General features: G+C 57.4%; 2 protein-coding genes across 9 annotated transcripts in view; one reads left to right on the forward strand and one right to left on the reverse strand.

Moving 5' to 3' along the window:
* Positions 1-2,623: 2,623 nt before the first annotated feature.
* On the reverse strand, positions 2,624-6,232 carry TNFRSF13B (TNF receptor superfamily member 13B). The gene is made up of 4 exons (XM_030459984.1): positions 6,124-6,232; positions 4,714-4,830; positions 3,829-4,047; positions 2,624-3,200 (listed from the first exon to the last, which is right to left on the reverse strand). Exons 1-4 carry the CDS (start codon positions 6,230-6,232, stop codon positions 2,926-2,928), a joined length of 720 nt encoding a protein of 239 aa, XP_030315844.1. The 3' UTR covers positions 2,624-2,925.
* An 11,303-nt stretch (positions 6,233-17,535) lies between these two features.
* MPRIP (myosin phosphatase Rho interacting protein) overlaps positions 17,536-18,206 on the forward strand; it is a 75,589-nt gene continuing 74,918 nt past the window's right edge. For all 8 annotated transcript variants that reach the window (XM_030459965.1, XM_030459963.1, XM_030459962.1 and 5 more), the window contains exon 1: positions 17,536-17,699. In XM_030459965.1, coding sequence (XP_030315825.1) covers positions 17,580-17,699 — 120 coding nt within the window. In that variant the 5' untranslated portion in view covers positions 17,536-17,579. The remainder of the gene's footprint in view (positions 17,700-18,206) is intronic.

Raw genomic sequence — 18,206 nt, forward strand, 5'->3', positions numbered from 1 at the left:
CAGAAATGTGAGTGTGGGTTAAACCTCCAGGTGGATGCTCTGGCTCAAAATTTGGTGTCATTAGTACCATGTAATCTGTCACTGCTGTCACTTCTTGTGTCCCAAAGTGTCCCTCTGGCCTTCAGAGAAGGCTCCAGGTAAGGTTCAGCCTCTGTTGTTGGCCAACAGCTGCAGAAGTGACGCCGAAGCCATTGATTTCCTCCTGGTTCTCCAGCACCCAAGGGCTGTACTGAGGAACCTGTGTTTTGTTCTCACTGCTGATCTGTTCAAGTTGCTCCCTGTAGCCTTTTATAATTGATAAATCACCTCCCCTGATGGAGGGGAGGGGTGAGGAATGCTCCCCTCTTGTGTGTTGGTGGTGGAGGGAAGGACTTGGCTCCTGAGGAGGATTTTGTGGCACACAACCCAACAGCTCTGGCTGCTGCGGGGGCTGCAGCTTCCTCTGTTCTGCAGCAAGGGCTGGAGAAGCCAGAGCAGCAGCAGCCTGGGCAGTCTGGTGGCAGGAGGGACAGTCCCAGCTTTCCCTCCGACTGAGAGAGAGGGCAAGTGGCCACCAGGGCCACCAGGGCCAGGCTGGGTAAGCTCTTGTGTTGAGCTGGCTTTAACTCTTCCCTGAAAGCTCTTGTGTTTGAATAATTGATGCTGCTCGATCCTCCAGAGATGCCCTAATTGCTGAACTGGTGCCACACATTCAGGTGTTGCTGTCCTGGGTTTAAATAAGGCTCTGAATCTCCTCACACAAACCATGTGGCTGGGGGTTCCCACGGGTGACAAGTGGCTGTCCCTGGAGGTGACACTTGAATGTCCACAGGGCACCAGAGCTGGGCTGAAGGTGGTGTCCCTGTGCTGGGAAGGGGCAGTGGGATGAGATGCTCCTTCTGCTGAGGAAGATTCTCCTCCTCCTCCTGCTTCTCCTGCAGCCCCTGTCCTCACTTGGGCAGAGCTTGGACATGGGACCAGGGGGTCTGGGCTGGTGCTGCCCCAGGGTAAGTGCAAAACCCTTTCCTTCACCTTGGGGAAGCTGAGAAGGGGAGGTTGTGGGGAGGGGAAGCTGGGAAGAGGAAGAGGAACAGCACTTCTGGTGCTTGTGGAGGATGTGATGGTGCAAGAGGCCACAGAGGGAGCAGGACAGGGAGAAGAGGGACAGGGCAAGAGGCTGAGGAAGGTGGGAGAGGATGAGGATGAGCAGAGGGTGAGGAAGAACGCAAGTGGGGACTCTAGGGGAGACTAAAGGGAGAGCAACAGCAAATAGACAGTGGGTGGACAAGGAAGAGTTGAGGCCAAGGTGGGATGGAAACCAAGAGACTGGGGGATGGTGGTGCAGAGATTGGTCTGCAGTGAGGTGCAGAGCAAGGAGACATTTGAGGCTGAGAGGGGCTGGGAGGCTGAGGAAGAGCTGAGGATGAGAAGGTGTAGGACAAGGTGTCTTCTGGGGCTGAAACACCTGGGAGGTTGAGAGGAATGGGGTCACCACTGATGCTGTGGTATTTGGGGCCATGGAGACTACAGGAGCTGAGGCCATGGGAGCTGCTGCTGGGAGTCCAGAGGCCACTGGAGCAGATTCTGCTGCAGGGAAACAACAGATGGAAATGAAGCACAACAGAAAACTGGGGTGAGTTGTCAGGTTGGTTCCTGAAGCAATTCAAGAAAGCAAAACTTTGCCTCATGCTGGACGAAGGGGTGGGCTCTTAGTCCTCACCTTAAACCACCTTTTGCACTTTGTTTCCAATGGGGTTTATGTGCTTGGTGCCCAGACACACTCGTGGTGCCTTCGTTAGTGATAAGAAAGCACAGACATCTAAAGTACACGATAGGGAGGGGACAGGGTTATAACCCTGTGCTCATGTTTCTCTCAGTCTGTCCCCTTTGCAAACACCAACTTGTACATCTATTGACTCAGATTTATTTTTCCAAGTTGGAAGCTCTGGTTTGAGAGTGTGGAGGGGATGAGCTCCTACCAGAAGTGATTTCTCACCGAGCAAAAAATTCCCATGCTCTCCTTTAGTGAAAATGAGAACTTAAGTGAGGTGTTTAAAGCCACAGGTTCCCACAGTAGCTTTCAAAGCCAGATCAGATGACAATTTTTCCCCCAAAGCAGCTGTGTCTCTAGCTGGTTCATCATTTCCACCAGCTAGTTTGAGTAACCCAGAGCAAGCATACAAAAATTCAGTCTTTCAGAAAAGTTCTCAGACTTGGAAGAGCTTTCACATTTAAACCCAATTGCATCAGGGATTTTGGTGCCTGTCCCAGCTCCCCGTGTCCCGTCACAAGAAAAATCTTTGCCATCACCATCATGTGTCCCCCCCCTCTCAGGCAGTGTTGAAAGTGGAGCTTTCCATGTTGGTTCTTACCACATATTCTGTCCTGTAAAGAAGCTTCTGTTAAATTCAGAAAATACTCCAGTCTTGAGAGCAGCAACCTGTGGGCACTGTAACTCCCACGAGTAACTTCCTGGGTCTGAATCCATGTTTAAGATGCTTACACCTCTGTTTCTGTTCCATGGTGGGGTTTTCCCAGCAGGTTCAAGGTGTGCTCTGCATGGGGACCCCTGAACACCCCAGCCTGGTCCTGGCCCTGCACCAACACCCTGTGCAGGAACAAAGTGTGGCTGATGCTGGAACCAGGATAAAAACCCCCAGAGGAACATCAGTCCCAGTGACACAGGAAGGAGTCAGCAGACATGAAGTGCAGTGATGGAGGCTCTGCTAAGTGGGAGGTGAGTTCTGTCACTGGGAATGTACAAGAATAACAAAAAGTTTGACTCCCTGAGTGGAAGAAAACGATGTTGTCTGTAACCTGCAGCCTTCAGGCAGAGATGGTGCCAAGTGCACCAGTCCTGGTAGAACCTGAGAGTCACTGGATGGAGAAGGTGAAGCAACTGTGGTCTGAGGGCACAGCCTCCCTCTTCCTGTGTAGGAGCTGCAGTCATGGCATGGGGGTCTTCTCTTGTGAAGGAGAGCAAATGATTTTGAAGTGGCCGTCGTCAGGGCTGGGGATGGCCCCGGCGCTTCCCGTGTTGCACATCCTGGTGTGACAGGCAGCAGCCCTTTCCCCCGGGTGACAGCAGCTGCTGTGGAATGATTTGGTTTCTTGTACAGCAGAACCATGTCCAGGGAAGCAGAAGCCACAGGTTTCCACTGGCTCTGGGACCCTGCCACCAGCAGATCCATCAGCATCACTGCCTGCTTCCACCAGCCGATCTGCAAACACACTGTGTTAGCTCAGAGCATGGTTAGGAGCACCTTTTACCCAAGAAATGTTTTGCAGAGCTCCAGTTACAGCCTATGACCTGAACCTGGAGAGGAGATGCACCTGCCAGCACCTTGCTGAAGCTCATGGCAGTGTATGGAATACATACATCACCTCGACCTCACACCTGGTCCTGCAGCCCTGGGAGGAAAACTGGAAAGTGCTGGGACAGGAAGGCAGCAGGTGATTCATTTTGGAAGAGGCTTTTTGCAACAACTCTTCCCCAGGTTCAGCCTCTGTACGGAGGCTGAAGAGTTGCTGGCTGAGGATGCAGGTCCAGCCCTCAGCCCAGCCCTTGCATGGAGGTGAGGGAGTGATGGGGAAGGGGCTTATGATGGAAAATCAGCATGGGAAGTCAGTCCTGCTCCTCTTCCAGGCTCAGACCGAATCCATTGCATGTCATTTCCTTTCTCTCCCTACCTCCCTTAGGAGCTCCCTTAGGTTAACAGTTGGACTCCATGATCTTGAAGGTCTTTTCCAACAAAGGTGATTCTGTGAACTTCATTTTTTCCCTCCCAGCCCTACCTGGGAGCTTCCCACGAGCTCCCCATCCTCTCCCAGCCCCCCCCCAGCACTCACCCTTGGAGGAATCCTCCCTGCAGTGGCAGGTCCCAGTGCTGGCTTGGCAGGAGACCACCTCCCCCTTCCTCCTCAGGTGGGTCCAGCCCAGGAGCAGGGAGCAGATGAGGGCACAGAGGCAGAGCCCCAGCAGCAGATAAACCACCAGCCATGGCTCCAGCTCCACACACGACTTCTGCTCCAGCACAGCCACAGGGGGGGTGGCCCCCAGGGCACCTGCTGTGGGACAGGCAGAAAATGGGTGTGCTTAGAAACCCCTGAGGTACCCACTTCATGTGAATGAGTTCTTGATAGGGGAAGAGCCTTGCTGGAGGATGCAATCTGCTTGGAGAGGGTTTGAATGCTGCTATGCACCACTGCTGCTTGCATTTCTCTTTCAGAGAGAGGTAAAGGAGACCCCTTCCCCCCCCCCCCCCCATTCTCCCTTTTCTCTTTTGGTCACATCTCAAATCAGTGCAGGATTTGCAGATGTCAGAAAATAATCTGTCCCCTCCCTGAGAGCTGGAAGGTGGAAAACGTGACTGTAGATGCTGGCCCTGGCTGGTAGATCCAAAGGATGGGACTGGAAAACACTTAACAGGCAAATGGGGAACCTCACCATGTGCTGGGGTTGTATGATGGAGAAAAGGGGAGACAGAGACATGTCCTGGCTTACTTTTCCCTGGTCCCAGTGGGCTGGAAGCACCCACACAACCTCCCAGCATGAAGAGAAAGGGGGGGTTTGCTGCCCCTTCCCAGTGTTTGCTGCCCCTTCCCAGGGTTTGCAGCCCCTTCCCAGGGTCTGCTGCCTCTTCCCTGGCTTTGCTCCCATAACGTGGCTCCTGCTCCAGCCCAGCCCTGGGGGTCCTGCCCCACATCCCCCCCATCCCTCTGGGGCAGCCTGACCTTCACAGGAGGGTGCACACTGCTTGGGGTGCTGCCCACAGAGGGTGCTGCAGTCGATGCATTCTTTCAGGAGCTCGTCGTAGTAGAATCCCTCTCTCCTGTTGCAGTCCATGGACTCTGCAGGGATGGAGGGAGGGGGATGTCTGGTTCTGTCCTTCACCCTCCTGTCATTTGAGCAGGAGATTCCCAAACTTCTGCCCTCCCACCACTCCCCAGGTCTGGGTTCATGTGAGGACAAGGCTGTGGCTGAGCTCCTGGCTGCAGTGGGTGCCAGGCAAGCCCTGCTCTAAGTGTTGAGAACCTCTCCAGGACTGGCAGGGGGACAAATCCACAGGGATGAAGGAGGTGTTTGGCTGGATGATGGATCCTGGGGGAAGGAACCTGCTGGCACCTGCACAGGGAGGGGATGGGATGGATGCAACCAGATGTGTGCAGCAATACCCAGGAGCTCCTGCTCCCTTCTCTTAGAGCTGCTGCTGCCACGGGACTTTCAGGGGCTTTTTGGGACACACCAAAACCTGCCTGAGCACTGGTTTGGGACTCTGGGGATGGCATCCCACAGGAGAGACATTGCTGGTCACTGCATGCAGGGCTGGGTCCCCTGGGTGCAGCCATCCCAGGGGATGGGGAGGGAAGGGACCATGGACGGGGTTGTTTGGGTGCAAAGTGCACCTGTCCCTCTTCCTCCTCCTCTCTTGCTGTCACTGCACCTTGTAGAGAGACATTGTCAACCAGGTGCCTCGAATTGCCAGTGAGTGGGTGTGAGTCCACCTGTGCCTGATTAGGACAGGCCCCTATTGGGCATGAGCAAGGCCAGGGGGCCAATAAAGGTGGAACACACACCCACAGAGAAAACCTCAGCTCCCTCTGGTGCAAGGCATGGAGAGGCCAGCAGCTCGTCGAGCCTCTGGAGCAAGAAAGGCTCTTCCTGCTACACTTCTACCCTGGAAGCGCTGTGTGGTGGCTGGAGTCCTGGAAGAGACCAGCAGCTCGTCGAGCTTCAGGAGCAAGAATGGCTCCTCCCGCAACAGCACCTCCCTACCAGGGCTCTGGTACAACCCTGCAAACCCAGAGCTTGAGTTCATCCACATGGACTGAAACTGATGGACCTCCAGGGTGGAGAGGGGACTTTGGAGGGTGAGTTGTCACCTATGGAGGGATGTGAGTGCTCACACAGCTCTGGGAAGACTCTCTGTGACCCCAGGAAGGTGAGGTACAGAGACAGGGACAAATGGCTCCTGCACATCACTGGGAAGCTGTCCCCTTCCCCAGAGCTTTTGGCCTGAAGCTCTGTGAAGCTGAGCTGGCTCAGAGCCTTACCTGGTGGTTCATCCCATGACCCACCCACCCTCCTAGCCCTGCCCCACGGCCACCTTCTGGGTCCAAGGACAGCCCCACAGCAGCACTCACCACAGAGCTCAGCACACCTCCTGGCCAGGGGCTGCCCACACACCATGCTGCAGGGGATGCACTGGCAAACCAGGGTGTCCCAGTACTGCTGGTCGGTGCAGTTGTTCATGGTGTCCCATCCATGGCTGCAGAACGGGAGGTGAGAACAGGGGTGGCCACCAGGAGACTGCCCTGTGGCCACCTCGTCCCTTTGCCAGGGCTGGGACCTCTTGCAGGGGGATGCCCCAGCCCTCTCTGGCCTCGGGTGTGGGTAAAACATGCACAAAAAATCTGCTTAAGACCCAATAAGTGAAGCTGTGGCTGCCCTATCCCTGGAAGTGTTGGAGCAGCCTGGGCTGGTGAGAGGTGTCCCTGACCATGGCTGGGGTTGGGACTGGAGGAGCTTTAAGGTCCCTTCCAACCCAAACCACTCTGGGATCCTGTGATAAATCTGTTTGCAGCCTCACCTCCACCACCTCAGGGTTCAGCCTTGGGGTGGCCTCAGCCCCAGTGCTCAGTGCCATGCCATGCCATGCTGTGCCACCTCTGTGCAGGCTGTGCCACAAGGGTGACCAAGCCACTGCAGGATGCACTCACCCAGCACAGGGATGGCAGCAGTGGCCATGTCCCATTTGCTGAGCAAGAAGGTTCCTGGGTGACCACATCCCCCCATGGAGCCCTGCTGGGAGCCCCAGCTCTTTCCTGCCCATGCTGCCAGGACCCAAAAGGTTTAAAACTCCCCAGTGCCCCAGCACAGTGTTGGCCTCCAGCACCCAGAGCATCACAGCCTTATCAGGGCCAAACTGTGAGTTTTATACAGAAACTCCCTGTACCCTGGTGGGGATCTCTCCTCTCTGGTACTTCCCATGTCTGTCTGTCTGTCCTGCCAGTGCCTGCTCTGAACTGGCTCCTGCCTGGGGCTGCAGGTGTCCAACCCTCCTGCTCTCAGGGTTAGATCCCCCCTGCACAGCAATGCTGCCCTCGGAGTCCCAGCTGCTCAATTAATATTGCTATAAAATTAAATAATTACTTTCCATTGAGCTGACTGAAGGTGTTCCCCAGGGCAGAGCAAGGCTCGGGCTGGTGCTCTCCTCAGATGCTCTTTGAAGATGTTTTTTACCCAAAGAGAAGAAAGAGAAGACTTCTACAGATCGTGGTGAGCACTGAAGGTGTTGGTGAGCCCTAAAGGTGTTGGTGAGCCTGTCCATCCTTCAGCTACATCTGGGGATCAAGCTGCAGGTTGGGCAGCTCCTTCCCCTCTGCTGCTCAGGTAGGTCTAAGCTGGGTGTTTGGCCCCATCTAGGAGAAGTCCTGCCTGGTGGGTGAGCTCCTCTCCCTGGGGAGCCCCTGGTTCTATGGGGTTCTCCCTGCACCCAGGTTTGCAGCCACGCAGTTCCTGCAGAACTGGTTGCATCTCCTCCTCTACACCCCCCAAAGTCCAACACCTTGAACTCCCCTGGGCACACCTCATCCAAAGCATTAAGCAACCATTTCATCTCCAGCCCCACAGCAGGGTGGAAGCCCCTTTTTTTTTTTTTTTTTTTTTTTGGTGAAAGCCTGGGGAGACTGCTGCTCCCTGCCAGCACTCTGCTAATGTCCCTGTGTCCCCGAGCCCTGCCAGGGACAAGCCCCTCACCCCCCCCCTCCCCACACAGCCCCTCCATGGGGTAACTCACGTTTGCCTCCCCGTGGTGTTTACTCCCCCTCAGCTCCTGCCATGGCACTGCCAGCTCCTGCCCCTCACCCGTGCATCACTCGAGAGGTTTATTATTAGAGAGAGATTTGATTAATGCCTGGGCCACGCGTTTCCTGGGGGTTCCCCTTTTCCCTTCGATGCAAATCACCTGCATGCACCACACCTTGGATTGGCTCAGCCTGGGGGGGCAAGGGAAGGGTGTCCTGGGCCAGGCAGCCACGTGGCAGAGGGGCTTGGAGGGCTGGAGGTTCTGCACCCCCTGCCCATGCACTGTCTGGCTGCAAGGGGATGTTTTGGGCTGCAAGGGGATGTTCTGGGCTGCAGGGATTCTGTCCCACAGAGCAGACAACCTCTGTGGGGTGGGAGAGCCCTGGGTGACCCCATGGGTCAGTGCTGTCCTGGGTTTTGCTGAGAAAGAGCAGCAATGTCAGGGCCATGGAGCCATGGGGGATGTCACTGCCTGGGGCTGCAGGTGGGAAGGAGAGAATCCTCCTTGCTGGGGCTCTGTGTCACAGCCCCACAGGTGACATCGCATCAATGTCACACAGCACTGAGGCCACGCTTGCTGCTGGAGCAGCCACTGGATGGGGCTGAGCATCATCTGTGCACCCATCCTTTCCCTGCTGCCCAGGGTGGGGGGTGAATCCCCATCCCTGGAGGTGTTTAAAAGCTGTATAGACATGGTGCTGAGGGACATGGCTTAAACACTTTGTAGAAGTAGGGTAAGGACTTGGTAGGGTTGGGCTATGGTTGCACTTGATGATCTTAGAGGGTTTTTTTTCCAGCCAGGACGATTCTGTGATTCTGTCCTCAGGGTGGTCAGCCCACACCACTGCCTTGTCCCCTGCTCATGGCATGTAGAGCATCTCATGAGCCCCAGTAAGATGCTTTAAACACTGCTTGTCTCCAGTTCATCTCAGAGGCAAGAGGGCTGCAGGAGGGCTGTGCCATCCTGTGCTGCCCTGTGTGGTCAGCAGAGATCCTGGTGTGGCTGAAGGCACAAAGCATTACCAGTACAGCTTGGTTTGCCCAGAGGGAAGGAGCAGCCCCTGCACTGCTGGCAGCCTCCAGGGATACAGCTGGGGCTTTGGTTTTAGATCCCACCTCACCCTGCAAGTGGAATGGGCTCCATCAGCAAACCCGTGACTGAGAGGGATCCCTGGACCTGCCAGGACCCCCAGAGCTGCCTCAGCAGTGGGATCCAGACCACGCTGTGGAGCTGAGAGCATCTGCCCTGCCTCTGCTCTGCTGCCTCCAGCCAGCAAAATACCCTCAGGAGATCCATCCAGCAGCACACTGCTCCGTAAGGTATGTCCAGGGAAAGCAAAGCCAGCTGTGTGTTTCCTGCCTTCCCACTTTCCCGCTGGCAGTGCATTCATTTTTGGGGGGTTTATCCCCCTTTCTCACAGGTGCTGGGCAGAGCTGTGCCCTGGCTGTGACGGTGCCAGCAGAAGGGGTGAGGAGCATGGCAGGACAGTGACTCAGCTTGATGTGCTGGGACTGCTCTGCAGAAGCAGCTGAAAGAGGAAGGAAGAAGCAATAATACCTGGTACTTTCTATAAACATCAGCATCAAGGCTTTTTCCCTTCACTTCAAAAACTCCTGTTTTGTGTTTACCACAGTGACCTGCAACTGAGAGATGGCCTCTGGCAGGATTCAAGGCTCTGCATCCCCAGCAGTTCAACTGGAGGTTGAACTGGCTCATAGGAACAAAACCCAAAGAAGAGAGAAACCCAGCCCTGCATGGCTGCTCAGCCCCCGTGCCCCACCATGTCCCAGCACCCACGAGAGGGAAGGAACCAGCACCAGCACCATATGACAGACCACAGGGCTCGGAAGATCCAGTACATTATGGTCACAGGGCCACCACAGCACCATGGTGCTGTGCTGTGTGTGCCACGTGCATCTGATGCAAAGGATGAGAATGTTGTTGGGCATGAGTCTTCTTTGCTGGAAAAACCTGTGGAGGGTCCCAGGAGGGAGCAGAAAGGCAGAGGCATGGCTGGAAAAGGAGGCTTGGAAGGGAAATGCACCTTTGAGTGCACAGAGCTGGTGGCCATCCATGGGCAGACTCATCCCATTTGGGCCCATGGGCCATTTGTTGGTAGAGCTGAAGCTGATGGAAAAAGGAAACCATGGTTTTGGCATTGCCTGCTCTGCTTGAGCGTGGTCCTGGAGTGATGGCCCCAGCCCTGCCCGATGGCTCTCGGGGTTTTGCAGGGGAAATCTGCCTCTGAAAATAGCAGTGAGACACTTGCAGTTTCTACCCTGGTGGAAACTGAGGACTCAAGAGGGAAGTGAGAAGCACTTGGGGGTGGTTTGTGCCTCCTCACCGAGCAGAGATCAGGCAGTGTGATTTCATCTTGAAAAGTCCTGGTGTGTGCTGTGAGCAGAGCTCTTGGTGGTGTCCCCCAGCCACACCACTCCTTCCCACAGCCTCTGAGGACCTTGTGTGCCTCTCAGGTGCCTCCAAACATGGTCCCCTCTAAGCTGCCATCTCACAGCCAAGGTGATGGCTGCCAGCCTGCCCTGGCTGGGGTCATTCCTGTGCTCTGGGGCACAGGGAGGAATCTGCAGGACCCTGTTCTGGGTTCCTGGGTTAAACCCTTCTTTTGTTGTGCTGGTGGGAGAGCAGCAATCAGGAGTTCCCTGTGCAGCCTCCAAGCGTGGTGCATCCCCTTGGCACCCTCCCCACATCATTTTTCATCCTTCAGCACCCATCTGCATATGGCTCCAGAGGTTCCCTGGTCTCTTTGGGGTGATTGAGCCCTGTTTTGTCCCAACACTAAAATCTTCACTTCCTCTGAGCTCTTCCCCGGGGGTATTGCTGTAAGGGGAGGTGGAGGTAACAGGCAGGGTGGGTGGTGTTTGGCTCGGAAGTCTTTGGGGGGGACGTTTTGCCTTCCCTTTTTGTGCTTTGCTGGGGTCTTTCCCCCCCAGGATCCCCTCAGCCCACCTGCAGTTTTCAGTCCCTGTGCTGAGACAGAGCTCAGGCATTTTCTCATGCAGGTGCTGCCTTTGGGACCTGAAAGAAGAGGCTGAGGGGGGAGGGAAGGGGACGAGGAGTCATTTTGGGTTGCAACCAGCAACTGAGAGCTGGGCTGAGCACAGGTGGCTCTGAGAGCAGCTGCTGGGGACTCCCTCACCCCTGTTCCCTGTGGATGTCTGCTCTTGAAGGTGCTGGGGTCAGGATGGGCCCATCCCACCCTGGGTAGATGGGTAGATTTAGACTGGAAGTTAGGAAGAAGTTCTTCCCCATGAGGCTGGTGAGACACTGGAAGAGGTTGCCCAGAGAGGTGGTGGAAGCTCCTGGAAGTTTTTAAGGCCAGGCTGGATGGAGCTCTGAGCATCCCGATCTGGTGGGAGGTGTCCCTGCCCATGGCAGGGGGGTTGGAAGTGGATGAACCTAAAGGTCTCTTCTAACCCTGAAAACTCTATGATTCTCCTGCCTATCCCCTTGTCCTGTCACCACCTTTTGTTCCTTTTCCTCCTGGCCAAGCCCGCAGCTCCAATGTGACCAAGGTTGTGGAGCTGCTGGCTGCTGCTGCCTTGTTTTTTGGGGTGGGCAAGGTGCACATGGCAACCCCATGAAGAACCCCCCTTGAAGAACCCCCGACCATCCTTGCCTGTCCCGCCATGGCCCAGCCGGCAGCGAGGGCTCAGCCGGGGGGGTCCCGGGGAGCAGCTGCAGCCCCGCAGAGCGGGATGTGACCCAGGGACCAGCCCTGCTCTGGCTGTTCGGGACTCTCCCCAGGAGATGGCACCCTTGGCCAGCCCAGCCGGGAGCTGGGTGCTCCGGACGCCGTGGCAGGTCCGACACCTTCTCCTCCAGCCCGGCCTCTGGAACACGGGGCGAGCTCCTGCCTGCTCCCCGGTGCCAGCCGGGACACAGCCCCTCGAATGAGGTGAGGTTCAGAGCCCCTCCTACACCCCACACTGCTCCATCCCCCCCTTGGCACCACAGCATCATCCTACCACTGCCCCACGGGGCTGCATCCCAAGGATCATGGAATCCCAGACTGGGCTGGGCTGGAAGGGACCTTAAAGCTCGTCCAGTTCCAACCCCCTGCCATGGGCAGGGACACCTCCCGCCAGCCCAGGCTGCTCCAAGCCCCATCCAACCTGACCTGAGACACTGCCAGGGATGGGGCAGCCACAGCTTCTCTGGGATACCTGGGACAGGGGCTCAGCACCCTCACAGGGAAGAATTTCTTCGTAAGATCTCATCTCAATCTCCCCTCTGTTCCTCCTCTTCCCACCCCTCCATGTCCTTGTCCCAAGTCCCTCCCCAGCTTTCCAGGAGCCCCTTCAGGCACTGGAAGGTGCTCTAAGGTCTCCCCTTCTCTTCTCCAGGCTGAACAACCCCAAATCCCTCAGCCTGGCTCCAGACCTGCCCCAGATCACCTCTGAGGGGGACATTGCAAGAGGCACCTTGGCAAAACCCAGCACAGCTCAGGAGAGGGAAGCACGGCTGGAAACCCAGAGGTGATCCTGAGCCCCAGACCCATGGAGAGCCGGATGGAATGGAGCTGGCTTGGCTGAGGACTGGCATGGAAACCAGCATAAAACCCTATAAATTCATGGTGAAGGAGCAGGGAAAAGTGTCTTCAGCTCCTGGGCTGTGTGCTGAGGTGTAAAGCGTGGGTGGCAGATAAGGGAGATGAGTCAAAGAACGATCTTTGGCCGGTGCAGATAATTGGATACTGTGGTGTTTTTTACCTGTTTTTAATAAGTCCCCATCCCCACCTCTGACGTGGCTGGGTTTTTTTTCAGGACAAGAACAATTTCTGGTCAGACCCTCATGGGAAGGGGCTTACAGACTGCTGAGGAGCTCTGCTGTTAATTTTTAACGCTTTAAAACCCTGGGGAAATTCCAGAAAGCTGGAGGGAGGCTAGTGGGAGCCTAATATTTAAAAGGAATAAAAGGGCTGACCCTGGGAATTACAGACCAGGTAGGCTCATCACAGTCCCTGGGAAAATTATGGGCTGGGTAACTGGGGATACTGTCAGCCAAAAATTAGAAGCTAAAAATATAATTAAGGTCGTTAGCTTGGTTTCATGGATGGCAGCTCCTGTCAAGTGAGTCGGCTTTGGTTTTTGGCATGACTCTGGGCTGGCTGATAAAGCTAATTGTGTTGCTGCATTATAATGGGTTTCTCCAAAGTATTTCATTTTACGGCCATGTGACATTTTCATTTCTAAAACTGCCTTTATATGGAGTCAGCAGAGCAGACATCTGAGGGCTGTGGCTGGCAGCTCAGGGGTGGTGGCCAAGGGGGCTGGTGATGGAAGAACCTGCAGGGAGCTGGTTTTGCACGGGGTGATGTTTTTTTCAGGAATAGAAGCTGAGGCTCCAAGTGAGGAGGGAGTGGGTAGGTCAGGCAGCTCTTCTCCTCACAGGGGGTTCCTCTGGCACGGCCCAGCCAAAAGGCAAAGGGGGGGACATGTGTGGGAACAAAAGAGATGGATTTTCCTTGCTAAAGCACAGCCAGGTCCAATGGCAGGAAGCAGCCATGGGACCTGGTCCCCGATAACCCAGCTGGGAATGTAATTAACCATTGGCCCAGTTTTAGGGGAGGGGTATGAACTTGCAGGCGTTTGGCATCTCTGGACAAGAGGAAATCTCTGCTTGGTGGGACAGGGTTTAATGAGGCTTCTGGGACAAGCTCGAGCCTCTGTGTGTGGCTACGTGTGCGTCTGTGAGCTCTGGAAAAGATCCTCGTGATCTTTTCCAGCTCTGTGGAAGCTCCATCCTCCTCTCCATGCTGCAGCTGAGCTGCACTTGAGTGCTGTGGATTTCTTCCAGTGGATAATTTGTGTCCTTTTATTTTTCCCAGAGGGGACAATTTGGCACAGGTAGGGCAGAGTACAGAGAATACCCAGGACAGCCTGGGGGACTTTGCCTCCACCCATAAGGGTGTTTTTCATCCCCATATGGATTTCTAACCTATATATTTCACTCCTACCAGACACAGGGTGGCTTGAGGGCTCACCTGCCAAATATTCCCCAGGCAAGTCTGGGTAGGGGGCTCTGGACCCCCACACAGCCAGCCTGGCTGGCTTGAGGGACCACATCCAGGTGCAGGGCAGGAGGAGGTGGGGAGCCCTTGTGGGTGCCTCTTGGTCCCAGCCTTGATCTAGTGGGGATCCCAAGGTTTGTCAGCTTTTAACCCTGAATCCTGCCCTCTCCCCTGGGCATCCATCCGTCTGGCTCCACCATAATGAGGGTGAGTTGGCGGCACAGAGAGATTAAATGACTTGCCCAAGGTCCTGCAGGGAGCAATGGCCATCCCAGGAGGAGCACATTGCCATCTTCTTCCTGCCCTGGCAGTGCCCAGCCCCATGGAAATATGTGCCACGTCTCCTGGAAAACGAGGCACAGCCACATGTCCCCTGTCCCCATCCCAGTGACATCTCTGTGGACTGTGGATGGCCTCGGAGGGACCTCCACACACAGTGGGGAGTGGGTGTTACTGTCCTGTCTTCCCAGGCTGGGGCTGGTGGAGCCAGAACCAGTGACTAACACCTCCTGGTTTGCAGCTTGTTTACCTGGCACTGGGGCTTTGGTTTGGATCACTGACTCACCACAGCACCTTCCCCCTCTGCCAGTGCAGCTCCCTGACAAATACTTTCCATTTTCCCATTACTTTAACTGCTCTCATTTGAGAAAAACTGCTCTGGGCTGGCTCTGGGCTGAAGAGACCTGTTACACATGGCTGCCCCAACCGGGCATCCTGGGGTGATGTGAGGTGTGGACACACAGGGAGGACCTCCATGCCACGGCCACACCAGGGCCTGGGGCACGTGGGGAGAGTCCTCAGCAGTGATTTTTGGGCCACCCCACCAGCTGCACCCGTTGAAGGCAGCACCCGGGTGGCTGGTGGCGCGTGGACGCCGGCTCCGGCGCAGCTGAATGCAGCCCGACAGGTTTGTGGGGAGCCCAGTCCCGTTCAGCTGGATTTTTGGAGAGGCTGGATGGAGCCAACTCCGGCACCAGCCGCTTCCCGCGAGGCGCTGCCGGCTCCAGTGGGGCCGTGCGTGGTGCCAGGTCGTGGCCCCGAGCCACGGTGCAGCTCGGCCACATCTCGGAAGAGGTGCAGCCCGTGGCGTGGGAGACGCCGGCCCTGGCTCCCTGATTTCTGGGAGGACCCTGTGGGGATGGGGAAAGAGCAGCCCCTGCACTCCCCTCAGCTGTGGGGTCCCTGCCCTGTGCCTGTCTACATCAGTTTGGGGGGTTTATGCACAGTCACCCCCGTTGCCCTCTCCCCCAGCCCCCCACCCAAAGCTCTTTTGGAGGCCGTGTCACCCCGCACCTCCTGGAGCATGGGGGATGCTGTGTGCAGGATGTTGGCCATGAGGACTGTGCCAGAAGGAGCCCCGGGAAGGTGGCTGGGAACTATGAGGAGAGAACCTAGAGGTGTCCAGAAGTTGCTTTTTGTTGGAAAAAAAAAAAATGCTGGGCATCTCTGGGACCCATGGGGTGCAGGGCATGGCAGGTCATAGGCAAGGGATGTGACAGCAGGGAATAATCCAACAGCATTGGGAAGGGAGGAAGAAAAGGGGGGTCAGGGTAGAAGAGCTGGTCAGGAAAATCATCTGCCCTTCTCCAAAGAGCAGGAGCTCTGGAGTTCTGTGCCAGGTGAACCCTGGACCCATGGCGAGGGCATCAGGGTCTGTAAATCCCAAAGGAGGGGAAAAGTCTTCCTCCCTGGGGAAGGGCTGTGGTGCTTTGCAGCATTAAGGGGAAGGCAAGAAAATCCATGAAAACCAGAGATCTGGACGGGACTGGTGGTCACCCCTCAGCCTGCGTGTCCTTCCAAGGACATCCCGTGGGCTTGGGTGACCCGGGCAGTGGGTGTGGGGCCGGGCAAGGGTGTGGGGCTGCCACTGGTGCCTCTGGTGCAGGAGTGGGGTCAGTCCCAGAGCTCTGCTGCCCCGTCCCAATCTGTGGCACAACAGCACCGTGCCTGTTGTGAGTGGTGGTGGCAGGAGGGAGAGAGATGATTAAAGCAGCCTTTGATGATGCAAAAAAAATTAATAAACAAGCAGGCAATTGTGCTGGTCTTTATTTACTCCAGGATGACAGCGTGGAGCCAGCATGGTGAGGCCGCCAAGGACGGGCCCCACATCAAACAGTGGGGCAGTGCTGGGTGCAAGGGGACCGTCCCTCTTCCCCGACGGGTTTTTCCTGGTCCCAATGAACCCAGGATGCTCCATGTGGCTGTTCCTAACAGCAGGGCCCCATCCCACACTGGCAGGGGACACCGCGGTGTCCTAGCACGGCAGGACATGCCAGGCTGGGACATTTTGTAGTTCACTCCTGCCCCAGCGATGCTCTGAGGTCCATGCTGGCCCTTGGCTGACTGATGTGCAGAGTTAGGGCAGGGAAGGCAAAACCAGAGCTGGTGTGTCCCCACGGGTTGGTCCCTCTGTCACCCCACGGGCCCCGGGTCCTTATCACCCGGCCGGGTGTATTTACCTGCCCGTGCTGCGGGTTTTCCACTGGATAAAAATGCACTGGGCAAACAGAGGAGTTCCCTGCTGGCCCCGGGTCCCTTTGTCCCAGTGGGTCCCCAGCTGCAGAGGGGCACAAGGCTGTGTCGCTCCTCTCCGAATTTGGGTCTTGCCCCCCCATTTGCCAACCCGGACCAGGGCTGGGGCTGTGCCCGAGGTTGGGGACAGGGTCAGGGTTCATGGGGCTTTGTCACCCAGGGCTGTGCTACCCGAGGGGTCCCGGTTCGGGGGGCAGCAGCCCAGGACACCGCTCTGCCCGTGCGGGGGGGGCAAACCCCACAAGTGCCCCGTGTGTCCCCATTGCTGTGCGGGCAGAAAGGGCCTGGGCTGTGCGTGGGGCTGTGCGGTGAGCGGTTACTGCAGAGGGGGCGGCTGTGAGCAGCGCAGCCGAGCAGAACCGGGCCAAGCTGAACAGAGCAGAGCCGTGCCGAGCCGGGCCGGGCCAAGCCAAGTGGAGTAGAGCCGAGCCGAGCTGAGCCGGGCCGGGCCGTGCCGAGCCGGGCCGAGCCGGGCCGAGCCGTGCCGAGCCGAGCCGAGCCGAGCCGTGCCGTGCCGTGCCGAGCCGAGCCGAGCCGAGCCGAGCCGAGCCGAGCCGAGCCGAGCCGAGCCGAGCCGAGCCGAGCCGAGCCGAACCCATTGGGGCCCCGCCCCCAGCTGTCAGCGCACCGCCCCTCCCCCACACCCGAGGGGGCCTGGGCCCCGCTGCGCCCTCCCCTCTCCTTGCCTCCCATTGGCCAGCGAGGCCTTTTGTCCGCGGCGGATGCCCGCTCCCATTGGCTAACAGAAATGTCCGTCTGCGCTGAGACCCCGCCCCCTTTTCCGCCTGGCTCCGCGGCGCTGGAAACTTTGCGGGCAGCGCAGTCGGCAGCGGCGGTCGCAGTGCCGAGCACCCAGCTCCGCACCCGGCCCGCACCGCCCCGCACCGCCGGGCACCGCCCAGCCCAGCCCCGCAGGGCGGGGGAACCGCTGCCTTTGCTTTCCGCGCCGCCCGGCCATGCGCGCCCGCTGAGCCGCAGCGGAGGCGGCCGCCTTGCAGTTTCCTCCCGTCCCCGCCGCTTTTAGTTTTATCCATTTATCGTAGGTTGGGTTTTGGTGGCTTTTGCTTTTTTGCTTTTGGTTTGGGGTTTTTTTGTGGGCTTTTTTTTTTTGTGACTCTCGGCAGGCGGCGGGCGGAGGCCGCGGCCCGCGGGGCGGCGATGGGCGCGGCGGCGGCGGGCGGGCGCTCCGCGGGGCGCTGAGCGGGCGCTGAGCGGGCGCGGGACGCGCCATGGCCGCCAAGGACAATCCCTGCAGGAAGTTCCAGGCCAATATCTTCAACAAGAGCAAGTGCCAGAACTGCTTCAAGCCTCGCGAGTCCCACCTGCTCAACGACGAGGACCTCAACCAGGTGGGAACTTCTGCCCCTTCTCCCCCCCACCCTCGTTGTTTTCACCCCAAAAATCCACCCCCGGGGTTCCACCCCCTGCCCGCCCCCCACGCCCGGAGGTGCCTGCTGGCCCTGTGGGTAACCCGGGGTCCCCTTGGAACCTAAGCTTCCCATGTGCCCTTATGGATAGGACAGGTTCCTATGGATAGTGTAGGGTCCCAGGGATGTCCTGGGGTCCCACGGATAGCACAGGGTCCCGTGGGTGCCTGCTGGCCCCATGGTTAGGATGGGTTCCCGTGGGATCTCCAGAGGTCATGAAGACTTCGTAGGGCCCCCCGGGTGCCTGCTGCTGCCATGAGCAGTGTGGGATGTCAGGGGTGGTGTAGGGTCTCAGGGGGTGCCAGCTGGCCCCATGGATAGCACAGGGACCAACAGGTATCTCGTGGGGTGTTCAGGAGCCCCATAGGCTCTCTTTGGTGCCATAGGATCCCATCCAAAGCTCGCTGATCCCATGGGTGTTGTGAGGTT

This window comes from Calypte anna, chromosome 14, assembly GCF_003957555.1.
Source record: "Calypte anna isolate BGI_N300 chromosome 14, bCalAnn1_v1.p, whole genome shotgun sequence".
In the NCBI taxonomy this organism is placed as follows: domain Eukaryota; kingdom Metazoa; phylum Chordata; class Aves; order Apodiformes; family Trochilidae; genus Calypte; species Calypte anna.

Coding starts and splice junctions, on each gene's coding strand:
- TNFRSF13B (XM_030459984.1), bottom strand. CDS start 6,232: ATGAACAACTGCACCGACCAGCAGTACTGGGACACCCTGGTTTGCCAG. Junction 4,831..6,123: donor GAGGTGTGCTGAGCTCTGTG/GTGAGTGCTGCT, acceptor CCATCCCTGCAG/AGTCCATGGACTGCAACAGG. Junction 3,201..3,828: donor CAGGGAGGATTCCTCCAAGG/GTGAGTGCTGGG, acceptor GTGTGTTTGCAG/ATCGGCTGGTGGAAGCAGGC.